This window comes from Eptatretus burgeri, chromosome 17 (genome assembly GCF_056783735.1).
Source record: "Eptatretus burgeri isolate ZD-2024b chromosome 17, Ebu_testis_v1, whole genome shotgun sequence".
NCBI classification, from domain to species: domain Eukaryota; kingdom Metazoa; phylum Chordata; class Myxini; order Myxiniformes; family Myxinidae; genus Eptatretus; species Eptatretus burgeri.
This window is the reverse complement of record NC_140977.1, coordinates 3636405-3664343: the sequence shown is the minus strand read 5'-3', so window position 1 is coordinate 3664343 and position 27939 is coordinate 3636405. Positions and strand designations below refer to the sequence as shown.

Here is a 27939-nt window from a genome sequence, read left to right as displayed (position 1 = left end):
TGTATTAACGGAGCACTGAACCGAACAGAGAGACAGACAGACAAGCCGGTAGGCGGACATGGGTAGTCGACTACCCAATCAAACCTGACACTATGGGCCCATTCGATGGAGAATGACCTGAGGATTAAGCACAAGAAAATTCATGATTCTGGCTTCAAGGGTTAATGCTGCAGATTGTTTTTTTCGTTAAAATACCCCCACATTGAGGGTTTTCGGCCGTTGCTAGGCAACGGAGGGGTCCATAGCAACGATTCTTTCTCACACATAACTATGACATACCATGAACCTACCATACCAGTTTCATGCATATCTGACTCATAGTCTCTGAGATATAACGAACTTCGTTTTTTTTATTGTTTTAGATAAGGGTTCATTCAAAGTCTATCTTCTCTGACAGTTTTCATAGGATCCGGCTGGAAAATTTTCACAATATGGCTGAATGTACTGCCCACAGTTGCTCGTGGCCCGATTTTTGAAAAAAATAATTTTTTTATGATTTTTCAAAAATTTCAAAGTCCCGTTGCTCGGCAACGGATGGATCCATTGCAACGGTTCTCATTTGCACACAACTAGGTCATGGTATGAACCTACCAACCAAGTTTGATCGAAATCGCCATTTTGAATACTGATAATAAGGGTAGAACAAATCTCAAAAAAAAAATTTTTTGAAAAATTTTTTTTTTCGACTTGATCGACTCCCCAACAGACATACAGTACAGACACATAGACATAACGAATATAGTGGTCACTCTGGCTGGCGCTCGTGAACCAATGAAAGAGAAGAAAAAGCAAGAATTAGAATTGGGGTATATATACCTCTTATACCTCATGGATTTTTACGTACCATACTCTTTTGAGCCACACTCGCCTGTCAGCTATCCACCCTGCATTTGAATCCCCACCCAGCTATGAACTATCGCTTCACTGATAGGTATATTCAGAGAGAGAGAGAGGGAGGAAGTGGTAAGGAGAGGGGAGAACAGAAAAGGGGATAAGGAGTGGGGGAAAGAGAGAGGAGTGAGGATGGGGGGAGAAGGTAGGGGAAAGTGAAGAGGGGGAGGGGAAAAGAGAGAGGAGGGAGAGGGAGCGAGGAGGGGTGGTGGAGCGAGGAGGGTTGGAGTGTGAGGGATGAGGGGTGAGGAAGGAAAGCCAGCATGAGGAGAGGAGTAGGCAGCATGAGTGGAGGGGAAGGGAAGGCAGCATGAGAGGAGCAGGCAGCATGAGGGGAGGGGAAAGGAGGACAGCATGAGGGGAGGGGAGGGAAGGTAGCATGAGGGTAGTGGGAGGGAAGGCAGTGTGAGGTGAGGGTAAGAGCAGGCAGCATGAGGGGAAGGGAAGACAGTATGATGGGAGGGGAAGGGGAGGCAATGTGAGGGGAGGGGAATGGAAGGCAGCGTGAGGGAAGATGAAGGGAAGGCAGTGTACTGGGGTGAAAGTACTTTCAATCGTCGATTGCGAAAGCAAACTTGTTTCTGTTACACACTTTCGTTTCTTTGAATCCACACTTACAACCGTCTCAAATAGATACTCTCTATGGTGTCTGGTTTTCAAACGTTTTAGCATATTGCATGTATAAGAGTGATGAGCAAGGTCTATTGATCAAAGTGAGCATGCAACTTTTGGATTGTCTTCTTTCATCTTCCCAAAATTGTTCCAAACTTGCCTTCTGGACCCTTTGAATGCCATGTGGTTAAAACTTTATCAGTCGATGTATTTCCTACCCCTCCATCAGCAAAACAATCAGCATGCTTTACCGGCCAACTCCAATTCCATGGCATTCATTGAAAAGGAACACACTCTTGGGGTGTGTTTAGTTCGCAAGTGATTTGCTTTTGCTGCTATATTACAAATGGGATGCCCCAGAGGACTGCTTGTATGAGGATGAAAGTCCGAGTCTTAAAGTCCTTGGTGCTTCCAGTCTTGCTCTGCGGATGTGAGACTTGAACTCTGACCAAGGACCTGAGACAAAGACTTAACTCCTTTGGTACCAGGTCTCTTTGGAGAATCCTTGGAAGTTATGGAGATAGAGGGGTATGGGGATGATGATAAGACTTTTAGGTCGTTTGAGTATTGATGGGTAATTGTCTGTGGAGTGCTGTTGGTGGGGGTCTTGTTAAGGGGGGGGGGGGTTGTGTGGTTGATGTGTGTTCTGTTGGTGGGGGTCTTGTTAAGGGGGGGTTGTGTGGTTGATGTGTTTTCAACCAAGCCCATGCCCCCTCTCCGAGGGGAAGAAGAGGAAAAGAAAGATAAACCAATGTCACCTGCAGGGTGACCCGTATCTTGCCAAAAGGTGACCACGTGTGACTTATTTAAGGTCACACTGAGGTGAACAGAGCTGCTATCCACCAGGAGCGACTCCTTGAGGAATATCTGCCTACGAGAGATTCCGATGAGAATCGTTCTACAGAGTAACCATGAAAAATATGCTTTTGCCTCATAACGTCACCAAATGACGTCATAGTGTCTCAAGCTTGACATATCTAGAAAGCACTCATCGAGGTGTTCAATTTGAGGTACTACACGATATGGTTCCTAAAACTTGAAAATTTGACCTTGAGGTCAAATATGTTTGACCTGAGGCGCTAACCATGAAGGTCAAGGCCAATCGCCACCAAAAATTAATCAGCTGAGCGCCAGACCATGAACTATATTCCCATGAAGTTTGAAGATGATCCGATCAAAATTACTCAAAAAATAAGGGTTTCTTCGACTCCCCTGATTTGCGACAAAGTGACCTTGACCTTCAAAATTTTATGCGCTGAAAGGGACCTCTATAGGCCTCTGATAGGCGAAGTTACAAAAATTTCCAATGACAACTGTGCTCTGCAGAGTGATTTATACGTGATTACAGACCAAAAAAAAAACAAACAAAACATATGAAGGTCAAGGCCAATCGCCACCAAAAATTAATCAGCTGAGCGCCAGACCATGAACTATATTCCCCTGAAGTTTGAAGACGATCCGATCAAAATTACTCAAAAAATAAGGGTTTCGTCGACTCCCCTGATTTGCGCCAAAGTGACCTTGACCTTTGACCTTAACCTTCAAAATTTTGGGCACTGAAAGGGACTTCTATAGGCCTCTGATATGCGAAGTTACAAAAATTTCCGATGATAACTGTGCTCTGCAGAATTTTTTATACGTGATTACAGACAAACAAACAAAAAAAACAAACAAACAAAAAAAAAACATACAAGCTGACTGACATATCTTGCAAAACTTCGTTTTGGCAAGATAATAAAAATAAAAATAAATAAAATCCAAAAAAAATTAGGATTTTATATTTTATTTCATTAATTAAAATCGTTTTTTTTGCATTTTCTTTCTTGTATCTTGTGTGGATGAGTTGGTGTGGTGTTCGCGCAGGCATGATGGGCTGAATGGCCTCCACCTGTGTTGGATTTCCTTGTTCCTTGTTCCCTGGTCAGACTTTGTGTCCAACGAGTGTTTGCTGAGAGATACTCAGATGAGATTTGTTACCTGTGTTGTCCGTGAGCATGAGTTGCGGTGGCATGGACATGTGGCTCATATTCCTGACACTGATTCTGCTCACCAGATTCTTTCAGTGAAGACACCTCATGAGTGGAGGAGGCCAATGGGCCGACCACATCCCTTGTGGTTGCAACAGCTTGATCAGCATCTCAAGGAGATCGGGATCTGCCTGGGGGATGGCCAGACGGAGGCCCTTGGAGTACCGGCAGAAAGTGGACGTGGCGACGTGCTGCTCCAGCACACACTCCCATACCTGACCTGACCCTCTGCACTCTCCATGCTTTGTCCACCCCCCACCCCCACCCCTAGGTATCTGCAGGACACATGTGGTCCACCAGCAACCCCCTCCTCGTGAAACTGCCAAAATCCAGGATCACTGCTCACATCCATGCAGTAGTTCCTCTTTTTTCCCCACCTGTGGAACCAACTTCCACACTCTCTTCAATCTCATTCTTGTTCAATCAAGACAGCTGTTCACGATCATGTCAAATGATTGCCCATCCAAAAACCATTATCTTTTTTCATATCCATTAAACCACCCCTACTACGAAAATTTTGCTTGTATCTCCATATTATCCAGCCCTTGTGTTTTCCTCTACCCCTCATCATTACCTGTTTGTCCGTCTTCGTCTATTTTCTCCCTCTGCCCTGCTGTTGGTGTTTCCCCCTTCTCCTACTGTTCCTTTCATGTTATGTCCTGGTCCGTTGCGTGTTAGCACTTCCATGAGCCTTGACTATTTCTTCTTTCATTGTCACTATAATACCACCTTTATTGTGGGGTCGGCCGGGGAAAGCTTGGCCCGGGTCTTCATGAACCAGCTGGCCAGGCCTGACGTTCAACGAGTTAGGCCAAGAATTTGTAATTTGCGATAGCTCGCCGACTCTTCATGAAAGACACCATGGGATCTTTAACATCTGCCAACTAATGCCGGCAGACAGGACACTTGTTTAACGTCCATCCGAGGGACAGCACACACACTGATGAATCGCTCTGCCTGTGAAACACCAGGATGACAGTTTATAGCTTGGTCGAGAATCAAACCTAAGCTAGATGGCTTAGAGTTGAGTGTGCATACCAGCTAGGCCATCCTGTCAGCCCTTCCATGAGCCTTGACTGTGTGTACAAAAATAATAACTATAAAGCATCTGAAAATGCAAAGACCGCTGCTTTGTATTAGGCGTTCTTCTTCTTCCGTATGCTAAATTGTACCTTTGACCTTTAGACCAAATTCATTTGTCTTCTCCATATTCTCATAATAAAGCTTTGTTGTAAATTTGAAAAAATAACTTGAAAAGTTGAAAGCTTTGTTGAAAAAAATGTTAACAACCCGTCCCTATATACCGTCCGATTTCTGACAGCTAACCGTGAATTACCCATCCATATCTACTCCGGCAATTCACAAAAATCGGACCCATATGCACAAAATAAAGAAATAATTCAAACAACTGGATAAGTACAAAAATCGACACATATTTGAATGTACAGTAGGATACAAAACATCGATACAAAACATCGTCATGAAAAAAACATGAATCATGAACTTATTTCATTGGGAAGTCAAAGAGCTCGCAATACCTCCACTGAATGGACTCGTCAGGAGATTATACGAAATGTACACAAATCAGTATGATTACATAGACTAGACTAGAGGGGGAGCACTCGGTAGAGTGCAAAACCTCCGCCGCCAATACTGCAAGGTCACTCAAGTGAACCTGATATCTTATTCATTCAATTTGATGTCAACAGTGCTCACAGAGTTATAGTTTGCAACTTTCCCATTTACTTTTAACTTTTACATACTCAATTCATTCGTCATAACTGGATTCCTTGAGAAAGAAATTGATTTTACGTGGGTATATCCACCTGAAGTTCCAAAATCAGCCGCAATTATAATTTTGCCATGTTTTTTGTTGGAAATCACTTATAACATGTAGAAATGCAAAAAAAAAATCTAAATTTGGTTGAAAAAAAAGTTGCAAAAATATTTTTTTTTCTCTAACATTAATTTTTTTTGGGGGGAGGGGGGGTGGAAACTACTTAAAACATGTAGAAATGCAAAAAAAAAAAAATTCAAATATTTTTTCAGAATGGCCGCTATGGCGGATTTTGACCAAGTCCAAAATCTATTGGCATGATCCTTGGACCATACCTAATCCCCCCACAAAGTTTCGTCGAAATCCGTCGAGGAGTATTTCCGTAATACTGTTCACAAACAAACAAACAAACAAACAGAAAGGCGTGAAAACAGTAACCTCTGATCTTCGATGGCGGAGGTTAACTCGTCAGGATGATTAGTTAATCCATCATCTTGTTGTGTTGTTTCTGTCTCTTGAAACTACCACCAAACCGATCATTCGCATTACAGAGCCACTTCTTTCTTTTCGGCTCTATATCGTTATCGGTGGCGTGCTTGATGGCAGGATTCATTCGGATGATCTCTATTTGAAGAAAAGGTGAAAGGCAAAAAAACAAATTAAGGATGAAAAGCAAACAAGTCAATCATTATCATTGGGAAACAAGAAGACTCGATCCTGAAATACGGACTGAAAAATTCAGCCTCTTCATTGAGTAGAGCTCTTGATCATTACATCTCTTGACCAACTTATTTCCGATTGACAGATTAAGGAGAGGTTCAAGTCAGTTCTCACCTTTGATGATTTTGACCAAATGGTTAAAATCACAGAATGCATGTTTCTCCAATTTTTTTCTTCCCTGTCCAGCTAAATTTCAAGCCGAGATTGTGAGTCATAAGTTTCACCATGAGATGAGATACTGTGCTCTTCAGATCCCTGCCGCCGAGCATCGACAAGTGGGCCAACCTGTGAAAAAATCATAAGGTTTAAAGAGTCGAATCCACAAACAAAAATATCTAGTCAGTACAGACAAACTCACATGATTAAGATTCACCGAGACTGAAACGTTTCATCTGACTCGGGCAAATTCGATCTTGCAAATCACATCATTACAAAATAAGGAAACAAGGATATCTCACGCAGGTGCAGGCCATTCAGCCCATCGTGCCTGCACGAATACCACACCAATCCATCCACACAAGATACAACAAGAAAAAGAGCAATCAGATATTGCAGACCTTCACCAGGACTTTTATGTGGTGTTTGTGTACTGGTGTGTTATGTAATTAATAAGACATAACTAGAACTGTCACTTTATAACTGCTGGCAGTGATGACTGGGTACCAAGATGTTCCACTTTGATCGGACACCTGACCCTGACCCTGACGTTTTTTTCATTATTATTAAATTGAATTCAGAATGGGATTAAAATATGTTCAATTCAAATCAAATCTCTCTATCGAGTGCAGCCTGTGGCTGCTGGTTGCATCATTGGTTGGGACGCGGCTACGCCGCTGATGCAGTGTCCCCCTTACCAGTGCACTGGTACTCATTTTGCCGACCTCGGAAGGATGACAGGCTGAGTCAACCTCCTGGTGTATTAATTCAGCGGCCCAATGGGGCTTGATCTCAGGACCCTAGGATCCCAAGCCACCACCCTAACCACTAAGCCAACACCAGGCTTCAAATCAAATGGAAGACCAAATAGGTACAGTCCTGCATTGGAGTAATCAGAAGGAACAAAACGTGGCAAAATATTTTCTTCTCCGAGTCGATTCCCTTTATTCAAACCACCACCGTCCAACCCACTCATCCTTCTTCCCGCTCACTTGGTACCGGAAATCCCCCCCCCCCCCCCGATAAACCAGAGCTCAAGCCATTTACATATTATAAAAAATCAAGGCATTATGATGCAGAGAAGTCCTCCCTCTCTTCGTGCGTTAATCGAATGGAAGGTACAAACAAGATCCATAACGTTGTGGAATTAGAGATGTTGGCTGTCCATGTAAAAATAAGTCACTGCAAAGAGAAATGGTCGACAGCAAAATGTACTCTCATAAATATCGTGCTGGGACATGTACATGATGACCAGAGTGAGTCGTATACCACGGTAAGGGTATTGTGGTCGATGGTGGTCAGTGGTGGGGTCGGTTCTGGTGCTGCACCAGGAAAAGCTGGCTTCAAGTGATCTATGGAGACCGTCTCATGACCATCGTTAATATGAGGTATGAAGTTCTTCTCAGAGTACTGTAGAACTTTTCAAGGTCCGTCATATGGTTTCTGCAAGGGTATCCACACAGCATCATGCTGTACGAATAAGTGGGTGCAATTACAAAAATCCTGGGGAATAAAAACTGGCCGTGACGAAGGTGCACATGTCGGTGTCGCCCGGAGGCCCTGCATGGCCGAACAAAGTTGGCCAGCATAGTTGATGGCATCAGGAAAGGTGTCATCGGACACTGAGTAGAATTCTCCTGAGAGACGAAGCGATGCACCATACACTAACTCTGCAGTGGAGCATCCAAGGGCATCTTTTAGAGCAACTCATGTACCAAGCAAGACCATAGGTATGACATCCGTCCAGTGTGTGGAGTGTTCATGTGCTTTCATGGAAAAATTGAGTTGATGGTGGAAATACTCCAACATACCATTCCCTGCTGGATGGTAAGTGGTGGTTCGCATTGCAATATTTTTCAATTAATAAATGCAGACAATGGAAGCAAATGAAAGAGCTAGAAGGTTTGAGGAACATCAGAAGTTAGTTTCAAAAGTTGTAAAGGAACAGGAAGATGTCAAGAAGAAACGGAGATAAAAACTAACGGGCGAAGAAGCGTATGAATGTAAACAAGAGAAATTTTTAAAACTGCTTTTAAAAACTCTTCAACAAACTGATAGAAGTCCCTATTTCTACAATAGTAGAATATACTCCAAAAAAAGTTCAAATGCTAAATTATTTTAGTCAAATTACAAAGCAAGAATAAGGAGATATAGAAGAATTAGAATATGAAGATGAAGAACAATTCCAAGAACAGAGAAAGGTAAATCGACTTCCTGATTATGTTGTGAAGGCTATTCCAGAACAATGAATATTCATCATATTCAAAAACAACAGCTGGTTTCATACCAACAGAAGATTCAGCACAGTTATATCTAGTGTTGATGCAAAGGTGTTGATATTCATTGATGAACTGATGTTCTTGAGTTCTCCTTGTCCAAGCATAAAACTAACTCCCAGATTAATGTTTCTCAAGATGGTCTCCAAGGTTCAAGTCATTTTGTTGAACCATTGAATGAGGATGATAAAAAAAAACAGGATGATAGAGGATATTGATTTACTCGACTCACTTGATTATGGAGTTTCTGTTGCTGGTAAAAGTAAGAAGAATGAGGAGAAACATTTAGGTAAGCTTGGTTCAGGTATATCTTCACAACATGTTAACATTCTTCCAAATGACCCATCACAATTGTATTGGTGAATAGACTGTTATGGCTGTTAGGTAGTAGGAAGGCTGAAAACAACTATTGCTTTAATGAAGCATCAGCCATTTTAGACCAGTTAATGAATATGAAAATAATTAATAACTGTCAATACAAAGACATTTTATCCGATATTAAATAAGATGAGAAGCACAATCCTTAGTTTTAATTTCATGACAAGTGATTACACGGCTTCATTCCCATACCCCCTTACAACTTTACCCCACAAAAGAATATGAAGCATCTTTATTGTCTATGGAAACTTACAATACCCGAACTTATAATATAATCACAGAGAAAAATGACAAGTTTCGTTATAATCTGGGAAGCAGTAACAAAACTATAACAGCTTCACCCGGAGCATACGAGATTTCCCAAATAACTTCCAAAATTGCTCGCGTTATTAAAGAACAAGGTGATGAACCAAAAATATTGTTATAGATATTCAAAAACATACTTCAAAATCAACGATTAAACTTAAAAATTAAAAAGATTAAACAACCTACGAAGGTTGATTAAAATTTCCAATTCATTTAGAGTTATTGGGTTTCTCCTCAAAAAAGATTGAAACTAATGGGATGTTTTCCAGTGTAATGTCATTCAAATATCCTCAGGCATAAATTCGGTATTAATTCACTGTGATTTGATTGATGGTGCTTATAATGGTGGAATAAGAACAAATACAATATTTTCATTCAGCGCATACTCAACCCCAATTGGTTATACATTCAATATGGAACCAAAAATCTGGTTTATCTTCCTGTGTATGGAAAAACCATATACAGAGTAAATTTTAGGATAACCAACCAAGATAATCGCATGATTTCTTTTAATGGAGAAATTATATCCATCAGAATTTACCTACGTGAAGTTTTCCAATAAATAAATACGATGGTTATTGTGAGGAAACACGAGTTGGGAAAATATAAAATAATTACAGGGGATGGGATGTTCCTTTTCCCACACTATAAGGGTGAAGGCATGTATCTTGGTAGAGGATACTATAAACCTAAGCGACAACAGGGTGTAGGACATCAATTTAGAAATAAAGGAGATGGGATAATTGATACTTTAATGGGTATAGGTTCAACTATTCTTAAACATAAAGACCTAATTGGTTCAACTGCTTCTGCTGTGGGAAATGTAGTGGGTGCTATAAAAAGTATAAAAGATGTTCAAAAGGAATCCCATAAATTACAAGCAATTAAAGAAATTAAGAAAGGCAAAACTCAGTTGTCTCTCCAAGAAAGACAGAAAATAATTCAAATATTAGGGTCGGGGTTTCAAAAGTTTTAATTTTTTTACGAAATAAATACAAGTATAAAAGTAATTGATCGTATCTATGATTTGGATGATACCATTATCATCTCAAACTCCATTAAAAAGGAAGACAACTTCAAGGTAAATGGAATAACTGGAATAGAAAGGAATACAAATGGGCCAAAAAGTTTTGAAATAAATAATCAACAAACTTACTTGAATTTAGTTGATAGTGAAAGTAAATTTACATCACAAGAAACGAAGGCTGGGAATAACAGAAACGCCAACCTCGTAAATGATTTCTTCTGGAAAATGTTTGATAGAGTTTGTTTGTATATTGGAACACAAGAAGTTGAAGCGGTTGATTTATGTCTCTGCTACATCTGAAATGATGAAATTTACACTATATCCATTTAGTGATAAATGGGTAAGGTATCTGCCAAAGGTCTTCTGCCTGATATGTCAACAGGAACAAACACAGACCCTAGTTATAGTCAAAGAAAAGGAATGTATAGTGATGATTCAAAAGCAGGTAATATTTTTACTGTGGCAGTTCCTCTTAAAGGTATATTTGGATTTTGTGATTATGATAAAGTTCTGTATGGACTTAAAATTAGATTTCAACTGCAAAGGAATGATAATGAAAATAGATTGCTTTTTGGGGTTGGTAATGCTTTCGCCACTCAGAATAAATTTGTGATTGATCAAATGAGGTGATATATTAGAAGAGATATTGAATAGAAGACAACTCAAAGAAACCGCTAAATGTATCATACCTTAAAAGCAGATGTCAACACGTTAAACTGAACCAAACCACTTAAACGTGGAATTTGGGTGTTCTGGAAGGAAAGCCATGATACCTCTGGCTCATTTTTAAGAAACCAGATGGAGATGGTGCTACTGATAAGAATAATGAGTGATAATGATATTGAGTGATAATGCCAAGGTGAAACAACGTTGGGTTTCTCTGATTGGAACATTTTATCCATCCATCCATCCACTGGGACCAGACTCTGTGCAGAGCATTGGTGCTGTCTAAGCACAGTCTCCTTGGCTATTGGGCACAATCCTGGACGGGTCGCCACTCGGACACAGGATACCAGCAAACTGGTACTCATTTTGCCGACCTCGGAAGGATGACAGGCAGAGTCAACCTCACCTGGTGTAAGTTCAACAGCCGAGGGGGATTTGAACTCAGGATCCTCAGATCCCAAGCCCACCACCCTAACCATTAAGCCAGCACCAGGCATACAACCTCAATATGCATCGGTTTTTGTAGAATATCTTGTGAATAGCTCAAAGTTTCCTTGTTTTGGTGTCTAGATTGTTGATCTTCAATTGTGGCCAGTTTGTAATTGCACAGCTATATTGGAATACCGGCACTGAAAGTTGATTTATAGCTTTGGTTTTGCTTCTTGGGGAGAGAGATGACTTCAGAATTAGTCTTATTCTGTGTCAGTACTCTTTATTGATTATTTTATGCATTGTTTTGTGTTGTACCTGGGGGACTTCTTCTATTTCTAAGTATTTGTCGGATGCCTCATTTGATACTTCCTGTATTGTTGTACTTTGATCGATTGAAATGTTGTCTGTTCTTTTTGTCTTTCCTTGTACAAATGTGCACTTGGCACATTTGTCAAGATCAAACTCCATTCGGATGTCCTCCGAGTACTGCTTTACTATTCTGAGTTGATCTGCCAATTTCTTATCATTTGGAGTGAAGATTTTTCAATCATCCATGTTCAGTGGATATGTTACCTTTCTTGTTTCTTTTGTCATTTTTCTATTACATATCAGATTGTATCCATGTCCTTGTTCATTGATGAGGTTACTCAGTGGGTCCAGAGCTACACAAAGCAGGAGGGGGGAAAGACTAACCTTGTAAGATACGTCACATCTTTACTCCTGGGATTTCAATCTTTCCTTCCATGTAAGGAGGTATCAGAGTTGTGTTCCAGAGTATCATTGCTTTCTCAATCAGTGTGACTATCTGGGGATCATTTTTGTATTCTTGCATGCATTTTATAATCCATGAAAGTGGGAGACTGTGAAAGGCTTTTTTGTAATCGGATAAGGTCATTTGTCAGAGCTTGCAGTTTTCGAGGATGGTTTTATTTAACAATAAATGGTATATTGTTCCATAACATCCCCTTTTACATCTTTTCTGCTCTGCCTCGAAAGCTCCTTATTGAGTGAGATGGTCGTAAACTGCATCGGTGATGGGTTTCTTCAGATTTGGGAATCAGAAGTGTTGCCTTCTTTGAGCCATTTGTCCATTGATTGTTTCCCTTGGATGAGTTCGTTAAATACTCGAGCACAGTGAGGGTGGAGAGCATGTAGTTGCTTTTGCCAGAAGTTCAAAATCCCATCCGGACCTGGGCATTTGTAGTTCGGTGCTCTTTGGAGATATTTTCTAATTTTTTCTTCATCAATTATCATTGGGTGCATTTCCTGTAACTTGGTGCTTTTTATTTTCCAAGTGTCGTATCCATTCTGCTTCCTTGTTATGTTCTTTTTCGTCTTCAAATATACCTTTCCAAAACTTTCTAGGTCCTCTTTTTTTAGAGGGAGTTGTCACATTTTGTTTCTGTTTTCCTCGCTCTCGGTAGAACGCTTTCGAGTTGTTTTCAAACTGCTGATTTTGGTTTCTTCTCTTCTTGGCCTCATCATAGTTTTTTTATTTTCCTTGTTATCTGATGTATTTGGAGTTTAAATTAATTTGAAATCTCATCTGTTTCTGTTTTCCTCTCTTGTTCTACCCTCTCTGTAGCATTAGTAAGTCATGTTGGTTGTTCCTTTTCTTTGGGAGTTTGTACTCTGGGAATCTCATCCTGAACTTATGTCCCGTCATTCCATTGTGGCATTGGTGGTAGTTCGCCATTTTCGGTCACCAGTCATTTCTTATTGCTTCTTCAGTTTGTTCATTTCTTATTCTTAATTCCTCCTCAGTGAATATTTTCTGTTTGAGGATATTGTTTTTCTTTGTGTTTAGTGCTGCCCTATTAAAATTAACTTTATCAGGGCATAGTCTTCGGATTATCTGTTCCCAGGTGTTTGCACTTTCTTTTCTCACGCATTTTCATCTGGCATATTACATTGCCCATAAAAACGTCCATTTTTTTCTTCTTTGTCCAAATTTTCTTTTTGATACTGACTCGCTCTTCTTGAATCACCTGATTTATGTCTTCAATTGCTTGTTGTCTTGCTTTGTCAGTTATTACCCTTTATTTTTTTCCTGGGTCAAGTATCTGTGGATCATTGACAGTACTGCAGTGAATTTTTTTTGTGGAACTCTTTCGGCCTTGGCTGACAGCTTTGTTTGTTTCAATTGGTTCAGGAATGTTTCTCCTTTACCACTCATCCCACATGTTTCATGCACAGAAACCACCATTGCAAAGGAGGATGATTTTCTTCTCCTCTAAGCTCCAGCTTTGGTCATTTAATCCTCTACTATTGATCTGGAGCCGAGTAGTTGTTGGTTGTTGAACAGGCGACACGTTTTAGCTTTGGTGTGGAGTGCTGTCCTGTCGTGAGGCGGGCTCTTCTCTCGTGTGTATTCTTTCATGTCTTTTCATTGTTGAGCAATGAGTAAAGACTTTGCTGCACACAGAGCACTTGTAAGGTTTCTCTCCCGTGTGTATTTTTTGATGCTGATATAAATTGGATATATAAGTAAAAGCCTTGTGGCATTGTGAACACTCGTAGGGCTTCCATCCCGTGTGTATCCTTTGATGCATTTTCATAGATGAGCAATGAGCAAAATCCTTACCACACACAGAGCACTTATAGGGCTTCTCTCTCGTGTGTATTCTTTGATGTCTTTTCAATGTTGAGCAATGAGCAAAATCCTTACTACACACAGAGCACTTGTAAGGCTTCTCTCCTGTGTGTATCCTTTGATGCTGATATAAATAGGATGAACAAGTAAAAGCCTTCTGGCATTGGGAACACTCATATTGCTTCTCCCCCGTGTGTATTTTTTCATGCTGATATAAATTGGACGAATGAGTAAAAATCTTGTGGCATTGGGAACACTCATAAGGCTTCTCTCCCGTGTGTATTTTTTGATGCATTTTCATCGATGAGCAATGAGTAAAAACTTTGCTGCACACAGAGCACTTGTAAGGCTTCTCTCCCGTGTGTATCCTTTGATGCATTTTCATCGATGAGCAATGAGCAAAAACTTTGCTGCACAAAGAGCACTTGTAAGGCTTCTCTCCCATGTGTATTTTTTGATGCTGATATAATTTGGATGGATGAGTAAAAGTCTTGTGGCATTGGGGACACTCGTAAGACCTCTCGGTCATGTCGATTCTTTGATGGTTTTTCATCGTTGAGCAATGAGGAAAAACATTGCTGCACACAGAACCACCCAAAAGCAGGTGTGGCTTCACACCTGTGTATAATTTTTGACGTAATTTTAAAGACAAACTAAACGCTTTGTTGGAAACAGAACATTTTTCCATCTTCTCGCTTCTTTGGATCCCTTGCAGTGTCTTTATACACCTCTTGCAATTTTTATTAGACACACTCATACACTGGTCACCTTCCTGATAAAATGGCCGGTTCAAGTGCTGATTGAAAGAAACTTCTGTGTCCAATAAACGGGAACATTTGGCACAAGAAACCTTTTTCATTTCTTTCTCTGAAAAGACATTTCACAAAAATGCATCAATAAACAAGTAAAACAGACATGAAATGTCATAGCCCCCATTGTTTTAATAGTTTTGCTGTTTGGAGTTAAAGGGCTAGCCCACATATATTGTTGCGGTTCTCAGAACCGCATGCATCCAACAGATAGTGGTCCCAAGACAGTTATTCCATTAATATACGTGTAGATAGTCCCTTCCCTTTTGTCTCGCGGGACAACAGGGGCGTGCGTTACGAGTATCTCATAGCTAGGTTTGCTTACAAAATTCCTTCTTCATTTCATTTCTAACTTCATTCCTACTCTTCTTTTCTGATTGTTCCTGAGGTAAATCTGAGCCACGTGCACCCTTCGCTGTGAGATGGGTCCTCAGCAAAGGGCCAGCAGGCATTACACCTACACCCCTCCATAGAAAACACAGCCTGTGAAACGCACACGCAGCGGTAGTTTCCGCCAAATGGACGGGAAACGCACTCAACATGACGCCCACGCGGCACGGAACGCGTAACGAGGCCGATAATAGAAAGGCAACCCCACACCACGTTGCGTGGGATGCAAGTGTGCAAGGCACAAGCGGTGCGTTCCTTTCAACCCATTTCTGGACTAATCATATCGATCGGGTTTCGCCCCACGCACACGATAGCAGAATCGGGTGAACACGAGCGCTGGCCACGTGCGTAATGGCGGATCGGAACGGAAGATGTTGTACGGAACTTTCTCTCAAAGGCGCCATGCGCCGCTCGCGACACTTTGTTATCATACAGAGCCGGGCACGAATGGGCACATCTTACTGTCTATACATGGGTTTGCCATAACATCTTACCTTCTCGCCTCTACGGCCAGCGAAGCTGCGATCGGGCAGTGGCATGTTGTGCAGCTCGGGCCATGTGGTGCACACGGACCGGGCGCGTTGGCCAACGCTGGTCGGGGGCGCCCGAGCGGGCGTGCGGGACAAACGTCCTCAGCCAGTCATCAGGGCATGGCCCGGGGGTTCTTGCAAGGCAAGTCATGATGTGGAGTTCGGTGTGGGCGATTCATATCATGTAGTGAGGTCGGAACAAGACATCTTTGCGGCGTGGGATCACCTTGCTGGAAGTGGAATGTTGCTGCTTCCGGCCATTGCGGCTGGGCCGCGCAGGGGGTTGGGGCCAATCAGAGCACCCGATTCGGGTGACATCACCAAGTTTTTGGCAGGCCCCCCCGCCCCACGCTGCGGGGCCTATAAAGGTCCGAGCGGATCCTTCTTTCTATCTCTGCCCTGCCTCGCCTCCCGCTCAAGCTGGACTGCGACTCCCCCTTCTGTCGTCATCACTTCGACTCCTCCTCCTCTTCTCCGCCCACACGACACTGATTCCACCCTCCCAACTCAAGCCCCTCCTTCACACCCACGGTCTCAACGCGAACTGCCCGAAGCAGGAGACGACGTGCCAGCTGTCAGGGGTTACCGCACCACGGAGCATTCCCCCCAAACATATTGGTGGCACGTTCGGGGACTGCGTATGAATTATACAGGGGTACCGAGAGACCGTAGCCTCAACTCCTCTCCTGTCTTGTTTCAATTCCTCTTCATCGGGGTGTCTGTGTCTGTGTGCGTGTGCGTGTGCGTGTGTGTCCTGGCGCCTGTCTATATAAGTAAGCCTGCAGAAGATTGTTATTATTATTTTTGAGTTAGGTCTGCTCTGCGTTCGCTTTCATAAGTTGCTTGTTTATTGCTGCACCACACCTCTCTTCCCAATCTCTGCACAACACACCCCAATAAACCTATTCCCTGTACCACATACCTTTCCTCACCCCATTGGAAATAAATCATTATTAAAAATGTTCCCAGCTCGTTTTTGTCTTTTCCTCCATTTATCCAGCATGGTCCGAATCTTAGCTTCGCTGGGACTTTATTCCCAACCATCCGTTCCTTTTAGCCGGTATGTCCTTGGCAGTGTCGCTCGGTTGCATCCGATCCGGTAAAGTGATCCGATCCGGTGGAGTGATCCGGTTCGGACAAGGCATACCGAGGGCGTGTTCCCCGGTAATTAAATCACGTGGTTATTTTTAGGTAACCGGATTAACTAGACAGAGGACCCTAAGTCACGTCCACAGTCGGTTAAGCGACCCGCCGCGTCACGGAATTATCCATGTGCGACGTGCGACGGCCTACAATTCCGGGGAGTCTGGTGGAAGCCGAGATAGCTCCCCCCCCACCCGAGTGGTCTTCTCACCCGACTCCCGGCCCGCAACAATATTTACAACTAAACTGGCCGCCAGTCTACCAGTCGGCCATCTTTGATCAGATCGCAAAATAAAGTTAGGTGCTAGTGTATGCCATTGTGTACTGTGCTTGTGCCAAGTTTGAACAAAAACCGGACCATGCATATCCAAGAAATGGTTGAGGACATGTTCAACATTGAGGTTTTTAACAACTAAAATGGTCGCCAGTCAGCCATCTTTGGATCCGATCTCGGGGGAAAAAAACATGACGTTAATATGTAAGCCATCATTCATTGTCTGTGTGCCAAGTTTAAAGAACATCGGTAAAGGCATGTCCGAGAAATGGTTGAGGACGTGTTCAGCATCAGGTGTTTTTTTACAACTAAAACGGCCACCAGTCGGCCATCTTGGATCTGATGTCAAAAAAAATGACGTGCATAATGTATACAATCATGTGTTGTCTATGTGCCAAGTACAAATAAAATTGGTCCATCCATGTCCGAGATATGGTTGCGGACGCACACACACACAAAAAATCGAGACCAAATCCATAATCCCCCGTTTCGGACCAAGTCCAATGTGGGCTACTAATATTATGTAGTGTTATGGATCTGGTCTCGAAGGTAAAATGGGGCATAGATTAGAACAGCTATTTAATTGTACATATTAGAATAAGCGTAATGTAATCGCTGTAATTAAATAAAAGGCAACGGGCACATGTTTAGAAAGATTTCGTCACCCCACCTAAGTGTCTATATCTACGCCTCACATTCCCCCTCACACCTCCCCACATCTTTGAACACTCTCTTGTTGTAATCTGTCCTCATGTGGCTTTTCTCGGGAGTTTGCAGCTAATGGAACCCCCACCCCCCCCACCCCCAGTGCAATTGTGGGGTCAACAGGAGGACACGAGACAGGACAATGTAAAGAATATTCAAGCACGTTCCGGGGGAAAAGGACTGTGCATGATGTGGATATTCCCCGGCTTGCCATGGCCATGTCGACCAATAGGAACGCACTGTGGGGATCAGACATTCCAAAAGACCAATACAAGCCCACACGCTGTGCCGAGTCTGGGTGGTGTTCTTCTTCTTCTTCGTGGCTCCTGTCTGAAAACCTGCGTGCTTGTCCTTCCTCTTGGTAGTGCTGCCCCATGAGCTCTCCTTCATGGTTCCTACCTGATCCACGGTGGTTTATGGCATGAATGCTGATTTGCAGTGAGCGTGGCTGGGGAGAAACGCAGGGCGCCGCGAGGACCGGCTGAACCGGGGCTCACCCCACCTGCGTAAGCATCGTGCGAGAAGCACGTTTTCTCTTCTCTCTGTCTCGTCTCTTCTCTATCAGTCGCGTCACAGTTGAGTGAATGGTTAAGTTATCCGTTTAAGCAGTCGAGGCCCGATGGTGTGCTGCGGTATTTATTTTATAATTATTCATTCCTTGAAGTTGCCAGATCTGTCAGGCTGATTTGCCGCAGTCGTGTGTTCTCAAACGCCAACTTGTGACAAATTGACCCGGTGGACGTGGAGAGCTTAATCCCCTACCCCCCCCGCCCCCACGTAGTGCAACTATTACTGAAGACACGTGAATAACACTATATACATAGACACACTCTACCTTATTAATTAGTACCCATTTTTATTTATTGAATACAAAAAGCATCCAAAACTTTCCAGTGGAAACATGTATGCAATAGTGTTGGTGCTACTGAAGCAGTTTATTGGCAAGGGTTATATGCTGGGTGGTTTGCCGTTGCCTTCCCAGCAGTAGTTATGGCAAGAATTTGGAATTTAGCCATGGTGCTGGCGATAGCTCGCCTATTCTTCACGAAGGACACCGTGAGATCTTTAACGTCCGTGGTCCATCAAATAATGCCAATAAACAGGATGCCCAGTGTAACGTACATCCAAGGGACGGCACACACATTGATGAATCACCATACCTGTGAAACACTAGGATGACAGTGTATACCTGGGTCAGGATTCAAACCCCGGCTAGACAGCTTCAAGTCGAGTGTGCGTACCTCTTGGCCATCCTGCTAGCCATTTATATAAAATTTATAAAATGTTCTTGTGGCGAAACAGTTGCATAAGCTCTGCCTATTAGGCATGCGCGCAGTAGAGCAACAGCCCCCTATGGTTGGCAGTGAGTCGCTGCTCCTATGGTTGGCAGTGAGTGCCCCGCAAACAGTGACAGAAAGAGTCACGTTTTTATATGGAGGAGAATTACATGCTCGGCCGGTGTTGTCCAAATGGCAGAGCGGTGGTATGGTTCACCAGAAGCCTGGGTTCAATCATTGGTCTGGGCGTGTAGTGTAATTTTCCCACAAATACATATTAATTATGACAATCCTATTAATATACATGATCTGTCGAAAATTTGTTTGATTTGTAGAAATTTTTTATGGAGAAAAGAAATGTTTGTATTATGATTGGTGGAAATCAGGACAACACAGCAAATCTGTGACGTCAATCTCGACAACAACGTGTGGAGAAGCGAGCGAGGCGAGCCGATCCACGCTAGTTAGCTATAAAAACAAATGGAGAGCCATGCGCAAAACATGTTCTCTACTTCGCTCGGGTTACACGAGGTGGAAATGAAGCATTCCATTATAAAGAGGACAATCCAAATAAGTCCAGATGTTTTATGTGTTCTGTGCATGGATCTGCTTACCTTCCAGTAGCTTAGCGGCATTGCTGGGCTCCTTGGGTGGGGAATCACTTTGTTCCTGCTTTACACCCTGCTTGCTCAAATAATCCTGTGAGCTCTGATAAAAGTTGCTTTGAAAATTTTCTGTCTTCACTTGATAAACTTGACCTGCAAACGATGCGACATCAGTTCATGATGGGAAAGGATGAATCGGTAAATCCAAAGAAACAAAAAAAAAAAATATGACTTCTTGAAACAAAAAGGTCAGATATCCAAGCAAGGAAAATACGATAAAATGGAGAACAAACGTCTCACCCTGTCTCAATGTGCTTACAGTTTGGAAAATCAAAATAATTAACTCCTCTCTGAGTTGTAACTTACAACACCTAAAGGAAGAAACTTTATTTTAAAAAAGAACACAAAATATTTCTCTGGCTGAGTAGGGGAAGATAACAATAACAAAAGGACGAATATCTGATGAGGGAAGAATAATAAAAATAAGGAAACGACACAGACACCCCCATCCCCGGCAACACCTTCCACATGTCCCTTCTATGGCCTGGATGACCTTGATGCACCCTCTTCATTAGTCTCCAAGAATACGGGGTGCCCCACTCGTCTACCCTGTACGATCTTGAAGCTAGACCAACAACATCTTTCGGAGAAGTGCTTGCATACAATGTACACTCACAATTGGCCGTCAATGGAACATTCAGAATGATGTCATCAACACCTTGGTCTTGAGATGATTCCTCCACAAAGTCAGACTCCACCTTCACCTTCATAATCAAATCTGAAAGAAAACAATTCCCCACCCCGATCAACTTGAACAATATGGGTGCACTCCACCCCAACCCCCGACCACATTGCCTCCCACGGCCGCCTGCGCCGACGCGTTCGCCCCCCTTGGCTGCGTGCACCGACGCGTTCACCACCCCCCCCGTTCACCAGCGCCGATGCATTCGCCCCCCTCGGTCGCTTGTGCTGACGCGTTCGCCCCCCCCTCGGTCGCATGCGACGTGTTCGTCCCCCTTGGCTGCATGCACCGACGCGTTCACCCCCCGCCCCCGGTTCAGCTGCGCCTTCGCCATCCTTGGCCACCTGCACCGACGCGGTCGCACCCCCTCTCGGTCGCCTGTGCCGACGCATTCGCCCACCCCCTCCGTCATCTGCGCCGACGCGTTCGCGCCCCCCGGTCATCTGCACCGACGCGTTCGCCCCCTCCCCGGTCATCTGCACCGACATGTTCGCACCCCCTCTCGGTCACCTGGGCCGACGCGTTCGCCCCCTCGGTCATCTGCACCAACACGTTCGCCTCCCCCTCTTGGTCATATGCGCCGACGCGTTCACCCCCTCGGTCGCCTTTGCTGACACGTTCGCCCCCCACCCTCGGTCGCCTGCGCCAACGCGTTCGCCTCCCCCGTCACCTGCGCCGATGTGTTCGCCCCCTTGGCCACCTGCACTGAGGCATTCGCCCCCTCGGTCGGCTCAACTGATGCGTTTGCCCCCTTGGCCGCCTGTCCCAACGCGTTCGCCCCCCCCCCCTCAGCCGCCCGTGACAAAGCGGACCCCGTCCAATCACCAGTTTGGGGATTTATATTCACATTTAAAAACGGAACTTGATGGATATTTGTACTTTTGGAGAAACAAGTTCTGATATACTGTGTAAAAGTTTACTCTGGTTTGTAACATTATAAGAAACAATAAAACTACATCAACAACGTGTTTGTGGTTCAAACCTTCATGTTGAGGGAACGAATCATCGACAAATTCAGACTTCACCTGCATCTTCACAATAAAACCTGAAACAAAAACAATCCATTTACTGGGAACCACCAGAACGTGACGGTGCGGAGAGAACGACACGTACCGGGTCCCGACTCCTCATCCTCGGGTGGACCGACGCTGGACCCGCGGTCTGTGGGAGAACCTCCAGGAACGAGCGAGTTTCCTCGACTGGAACCGCTCGTGGATCCCGGGGGGTTCGCTCTGTGATCTTCACCGGAGAGATTTCAGACTGTGAGGTAAAGTACGGTATTGTAAGGTATGGTGTCGAAAAGTACATTACTGTGAGGTAGGGTGTAGTAAAGTACGGTACTGTGAGATAAGGTGTGGTAAAGTATGGTACTGTGAGGTAAGATGTGGTAAAGTACGGTACTGTGAGATAAGGTGTGGTAAAGTATGGTACTGTGAGATAAGGTGTGGTAAAGTATGGTACTGTGAGGTAAGATGTGGTAAAGTACGGTACTGTGAGATAAGGTGTGGTAAAGTATGGTACTGTGAGGTAAGGTGTGGTAATATACGGTACTGTGAGGTAAGGTGTGGTAATATACGGTACTGTGAGGTAAGGTGTGGTAAAGTATAGTACTGTGAGGTAAGGTGTGGTAAAGTATGGTACTGTGAGGTAAGATGTGGTAAAGTACGGTACTGTGAGGTAAGATGTGGTAAAGTACGGTACTGTGAGGTAAGGTGTGGTAATATACAGTACTGTGAGGTAAGGTGTGGTAATATACGGTACTGTGAGGTAAGGTGTGGTAATATACGGTACTGTGAGGTAAGGTGTGGTAATATACGGTACTGTGAGGTAAGGTGTGGTAAAGTATAGTACTGTGAGGTAAGGTGTGGTAAAGTACGGTATTGTAAGGTATGGTGTCGAAAAGTACATTACTGTGAGGTAGGGTGTAGTAAAGTACGGTACTGTGAGATAAGGTGTGGTAAAGTATGGTACTGTGAGGTAAGATGTGGTAAAGTACGGTACTGTGAGATAAGGTGTGGTAAAGTATGGTACTGTGAGATAAGGTGTGGTAAAGTATGGTACTGTGAGATAAGGTGTGGTAAAGTATGGTACTGTGAGATAAGGTGTGGTAAAGTATGGTACTGTGAGATAAGGTGTGGTAAAGTATGGTATTGTAAGGTATGGTGTCGAAAAGTACATTACTGTGAGGTAGGGTGTAGTAAAGTACGGTACTGTGAGATAAGGTGTGGTAAAGTATGGTACTGTGAGGTAAGATGTGGTAAAGTACGGTACTGTGAGATAAGGTGTGGTAAAGTATGGTACTGTGAGATAAGGTGTGGTAAAGTATGGTACTGTGAGGTAAGATGTGGTAAAGTACGGTACTGTGAGATAAGGTGTGGTAAAGTATGGTACTGTGAGGTAAGGTGTGGTAATATACGGTACTGTGAGGTAAGGTGTGGTAATATACGGTACTGTGAGGTAAGGTGTGGTAATATACGGTACTGTGAGGTAAGGTGTGGTAATATACGGTACTGTGAGGTAAGGTGTGGTAAAGTATAGTACTGTGAGGTAAGGTGTGGTAAAGTACGGTATTGTAAGGTATGGTGTCGAAAAGTACATTACTGTGAGGTAGGGTGTAGTAAAGTACGGTACTGTGAGATAAGGTGTGGTAAAGTATGGTACTGTGAGGTAAGATGTGGTAAAGTACGGTACTGTGAGATAAGGTGTGGTAAAGTATGGTACTGTGAGATAAGGTGTGGTAAAGTATGGTACTGTGAAGTAAGATGTGGTAAAGTATGGTACTGTGAGATAAGGTGTGGTAAAGTATAGTACTGTGAGGTAGGGTGTAGTAAAGTACGGTACTGTGAGATAAGGTGTGGTAAAGTATGGTACTGTGAGGTAAGATGTGGTAAAGTACGGTACTGTGAGATAAGGTGTGGTAAAGTATGGTACTGTGAGATAAGGTGTGGTAAAGTATGGTACTGTGAGGTAAGATGTGGTAAAGTACGGTACTGTGAGATAAGGTGTGGTAAAGTATGGTACTGTGAGGTAAGGTGTGGTAATATACGGTACTGTGAGGTAAGGTGTGGTAATATACGGTACTGTGAGGTAAGGTGTGGTAATATACGGTACTGTGAGGTAAGGTGTGGTAAAGTATAGTACTGTGAGGTAAGGTGTGGTAAAGTATAGTACTGTGAGGTAAGGTGTGGTAAAGTATAGTACTGTGAGGTAAGGTGTGGTAAAGTATAATACTGTGAGGTAAGGTGTGGTAAAGTATAGTACTGTGAGGTAAGGTGTGGTAAAGTACGGTACTGTGAGGTAAGGTGTGGTAAAGTACGGTACTGTGAGGTAAGGTGTGGTAAAGTATGGTACTGTGAGGTAAGGTGTGGTAAAGTATAGTACTGTGAGGTAAGGTGTGGTAAAGTATAGTACTGTGAGGTAAGGTATGGTAAAGTATGGTACTGTGAGGTAAGGTATGGTAAAGTATGGTACTGTGAGGTAAGGTGTGGTAAAGTACGGTACTGTGAGGTAAGGTGTGGTAAAGTATGGTACTGTGAGGTAAGGTGTGGTAAAGTACGGTACTGTGAGGTAAGGTGTGGTAAAGTACGGTACTGTGAGAAGGTGTGGTAAAGTACAGTACTGTGAGGTAAGGTGTGGTAAAGTACGGTACTGTGAGGTAAGGTGTGGTAAAGTACGGTACTGTGAGGTAAGGTGTGGTAAAGTATAGTACTGTGAGGTAAGGTGTGGTAAAGTATGGTACTGTGAGGTAAGGTGTGGTAAAGTACGGTACTGTGAGGTAAGGTGTGGTAAAGTATAGTAGGTAAGGTGTAGTAATGTACGGTACTGTGAGGTAAGGTGTGGTAAAGTATAGTACTGTGAGGTAAGGTGTGGTAAAGTACGGTACTGTGAGGTAAGGTGTGGTAAAGTATAGTACTGTGAGGTAAGGTGTGGTAAAGTATAGTACTGTGAGGTAAGGTGTGGTAAAGTATAGTAGGTAAGGTGTAGTAATGTACGGTACTGTGAGGTAAGGTGTGGTAAAGTATAGTACTGTGAGGTAAGGTGTAGTAATGTACGGTACCATAAGGAGAGTGAACCATGTGCCCCGTTTCGTCTCCAAACCATCTCATCCACGAGTCCAAGACGGCAGATTCACGAATCAAATCACCTGACTTGCCCAGTTTTTCATTCCATCCCGGATCAATCCTTATTTATTTATTTATTTATTAAGTAATTTATTTTCGTGATTTCCATGATTTATTTTAAAAAAAAAAGCTTCTTCCACTTGTCATGTTCATAAAATGTTCCTCGGAAAGGTGTCCAGAGCCGGATATCGGTTTGCACACGTCTTGGTGTCCAATTCAGTGTTGTTTCGGATCTGGGTTCGGGATGGCGGGAAACGGTTCTTTCATCAAACATGTTACTCTGTTAGTCTTGGTGTGTAATTCCCGTCAATAATAAAACGAGTTGATCACGTGTTTGGAACCCCCCCCCCCCCCCCACGTGGAAAGGTCTGGGTGTCTGTGGGAGAAGACCTCAGATTTTCTCCCGATCTCCAAGTGTTGTACCAAGGTGTTGGTGTCTTGGACCTGACCGATCAGTTTATGGTGTCCGTGTGGAATTTCCCCGGGGTCACAGCCAATGAGTGATCACGGATTCACGGGGTTAACTCCACTCTGTTCTTGGGAATGGGAGCTTGGCTGCCGGGAGCTATCATTTCTTGGAAGCATGGCTCTGGCTCTGCCGTTGATGCTGCACCCCTCTACCAGCACACGGGTTCTTATTTCGCCGACCTCAGAAGGATGACAAGCTGAATCAACCCCACCTGGTGTTACTTGAGCAGCCAACAGAGCTTCAACTCATGACCCGAGGATCCCAAGCCAGCCACCCGAGTGGCAAAGTCAACACCTGGCTTACGGGGTTCAGGAAAGGTCACATCCGCCGCTCAGCCAATGAAAGGCCAAGATGACGCTGGCCAATGAGCACGCCGCATGCTGGAACGGTCCAGTTGGAGATGTAAAATCACGAATCGCTTCACTCTTTCATTCCTCGTCTTTTCCCGCCTTTGGAATGAACTCCCTCACTCTGTTCAATCCCATTCTTCCCTCCAGGCCTTCAAAACAGCCATTCACCACCACCTCTTGTCATCCCCCATCCAAATTCTTGATCTTTTCTACCCCCGTTAATCCACCCCAAACCCACCTCCTTCAAATTCGCTGCTTTCCTTCCTGAAAGTCCCTGTAATCTCCATCTTCTCTTCCACATGTTCCCCACTCCATCCCTCTCCCTTCCACAGATCTCCTCATGTCTCTGTTCCCCACTGTTTTGTCCTTCCCTCTCCCGCCCCTCTTGTCTCATGCCCCCCTCTTGTCTCATGCCCTCCCCCCTCTTTTCTCATCCCCCCCCCCTGCCGTGCTTTGGGTGTTTGCTCTCACACGAGCCTTGACAAGGAAAACAAAAAACAAACAAAAAAAACAGCGAGCATGCTCACAGTCCAGTGGTTCATTCAGTTCATCACCACACGCCATTTTTCGTCTTAAAACGTGTCATTTCAAAAAATACCAGGTTTGAGTCGAAAAAGGTGACATCTTAAAAATACCGGGTTTGAGTCTGAAAACGTGACATTTTAATAATACCGGGTTTGAGTCTTAAAACGTGACATTTCAAAAATACCGGGTTTGAGTCTAAAACATGACATTTTAAAAATACCGTGTTTGAGTCTTAAAACGTGACATTTTAAAAAATTCCGTGTTTGAGTCTTAAAATGTGACATTTTAAAAAATACCGGGTTTGAGTCTGAAAACTTGACATTTAAAAAAAAATACTGGGTTTGCATCTTAAAACATGTCATTTCAAAAAATACCGGGTTTGAGTCTAAAAAACGTGACATTTAAAAAATATCAGGTTTGAGTCTTAAAATGTGCCATTTAAAAAAAAATACCAGGTTTGATTCTTAAAACGTGACATTTCAAAAAATACCAGGTTTGAGTCTTAAAACACGACATTTTAAAAATACCAGGTTTAAGTCTAAAAACGTGGCATTAAAAAAAATACCGGGTTTAAGTCTTAAAACTGTCATTTTGAAAATACCCGGTTTGCGTCTTAAAACGTGTCATTTAAAAAAATACCGGGTTTGAGTCTTAAAACGTGACATTTTAAAAATACCAGGTTTGAGTCGAAAAACATGCCATTTCAAAAAATACCGGGTTTGAGTCTGAAAACGTGACATTTTAAAAAATACTGGGTTTGCGCCTTAAAACGTGTCATTTAAAAAACACCGGGTTTGAGTCTTAACACGTGCAGTTTTAAAAAATACGGGGTTTGAGTCTAAAAACGTGCCATTTCAAAAATACTGGGTTTGATTCTAAAAACGTGCCATTTCAAAATTTTAGGGTTTGAGTCTTAAAACGTGCCGTTTTCAAAATACCGGGTTTAAGTGTAAAAACGTGTCATTTCAAAAATACCCGGTTTGAGTCTTAAAACATGTTGTTTTAAAAAAATACCGGGTTTGAGTCTTAAAATGCGCCATTTTAAAAATACCGGGTTTGAGTCTTAAACCGTGACATTTTAAAAATACCGTGTTTGAGTCTAAAAACGTGACATTTTAAAAATACCGTGTTTGAGTCTTAAAACGTGATATTTTAAAAATACTGGGTTTGACTCATAAAACGTGACATTTTAAAAATACTGTGTTTCAGTTTTAAAACGTGACATTTTTAAAAATACCGGGTTTGCGTCTTAAAACGTGACATTTTAAAAATACTGGGTTTGACTCATAAAACGTGATATTTAAAAAATATCAGGTTTGAGTCTTAAAACCTGACATTTTAAAAATATCAGGGTTTAATCTTAAAATGTGACATTTTAAAAATACCTTGTTTGAGTCTTAAAACGTGACATTTTAAAAATATGGGGTTTGAGTCTTAAAACGTGACATTTTAAAAATACCGGGTTTGAGTCAAAAAACGTGCCATTTAAAAAATACCGGGTTTGCGTCTAAAAACGTGTCATTTCAAAAAATACCGGGTTTGAGTCTTAAAATGTGACATTTTAAAAATATCGGGTTTGAGTCTTAAAACGTGACATTTTAAAAAAATACCGGATTTAATCTGAAAAGTGTCATTTTAAAAATACCGGGTTTGCGTCTTAAAACGTGTCATTTAAAAAATACCTGATTTGAGTGTTAAAACGTGAAATTTTAAAAATACCGTGCTTGAGTCTTATAACGTGCCATTTAAAAAATACCAGCTTTGAGTCTAAAAACGTGACATTTCAAAAATACCGGGTTTGAGTCTTAAAACATGTCATTTTTAAAATATCGGGTTTGAGTCGAAAAACGTGTCATTTCCAAATACTGGGATTGAGTCTTTAAAATGTGTCATTTTAAAAAATACCGGGTTTGACTCTTAAAACATGTCATTTTTAAAATACTGGGTTTGAGTCTTAAAACATGCCGTTTCAAAATACCAGGTTTGAGACTTAAAATGTGTCATTTTTAAAATACTGGGTTTGAGTCTTAAAACATGTCATCTTAAAAAATACTGGGTTTGAGTCTTAAAACGTGACATTTCAAAAAATACCGGGTTTGAGTCTTAAAACATGACATCTTAAAAATACCGGGTTTGAG

General features: G+C 42.7%; 1 protein-coding gene across 4 annotated transcripts; it reads right to left on the bottom strand.

Annotated features, from left to right (window-relative positions):
* Positions 1-4210: 4210 nt before the first annotated feature.
* Positions 4211-24543, bottom strand: LOC147009131 (uncharacterized). Of its 4 annotated transcripts, none has more exons than XM_085862818.1 (8): positions 24394-24543; positions 21319-21596; positions 20271-20372; positions 19604-19747; positions 10860-14728; positions 10300-10537; positions 6142-8712; positions 4211-5931 (listed from the first exon to the last, which is right to left on the bottom strand). In XM_085862818.1, the coding sequence occupies exons 2-5, from the start codon at positions 21365-21367 to the stop codon at positions 13584-13586; spliced, it is 1440 nt and encodes a 479-aa protein (XP_085718944.1). In that variant the 5' UTR covers positions 21368-21596; positions 24394-24543; the 3' UTR covers positions 4211-5931; positions 6142-8712; positions 10300-10537; positions 10860-13583. The 4 variants fall into 4 exon arrangements, with proteins under 4 accessions (XP_085718944.1, XP_085718945.1, XP_085718947.1 ...); XM_085862819.1 differs by having other exon boundaries at positions 10300-14728; positions 21319-21381; positions 21450-21596; XM_085862821.1 differs by lacking the exon at positions 10300-10537 and having other exon boundaries at positions 6142-6312; positions 11962-14728.
* Between the last annotated feature and the right edge of the window lie 3396 nt (positions 24544-27939).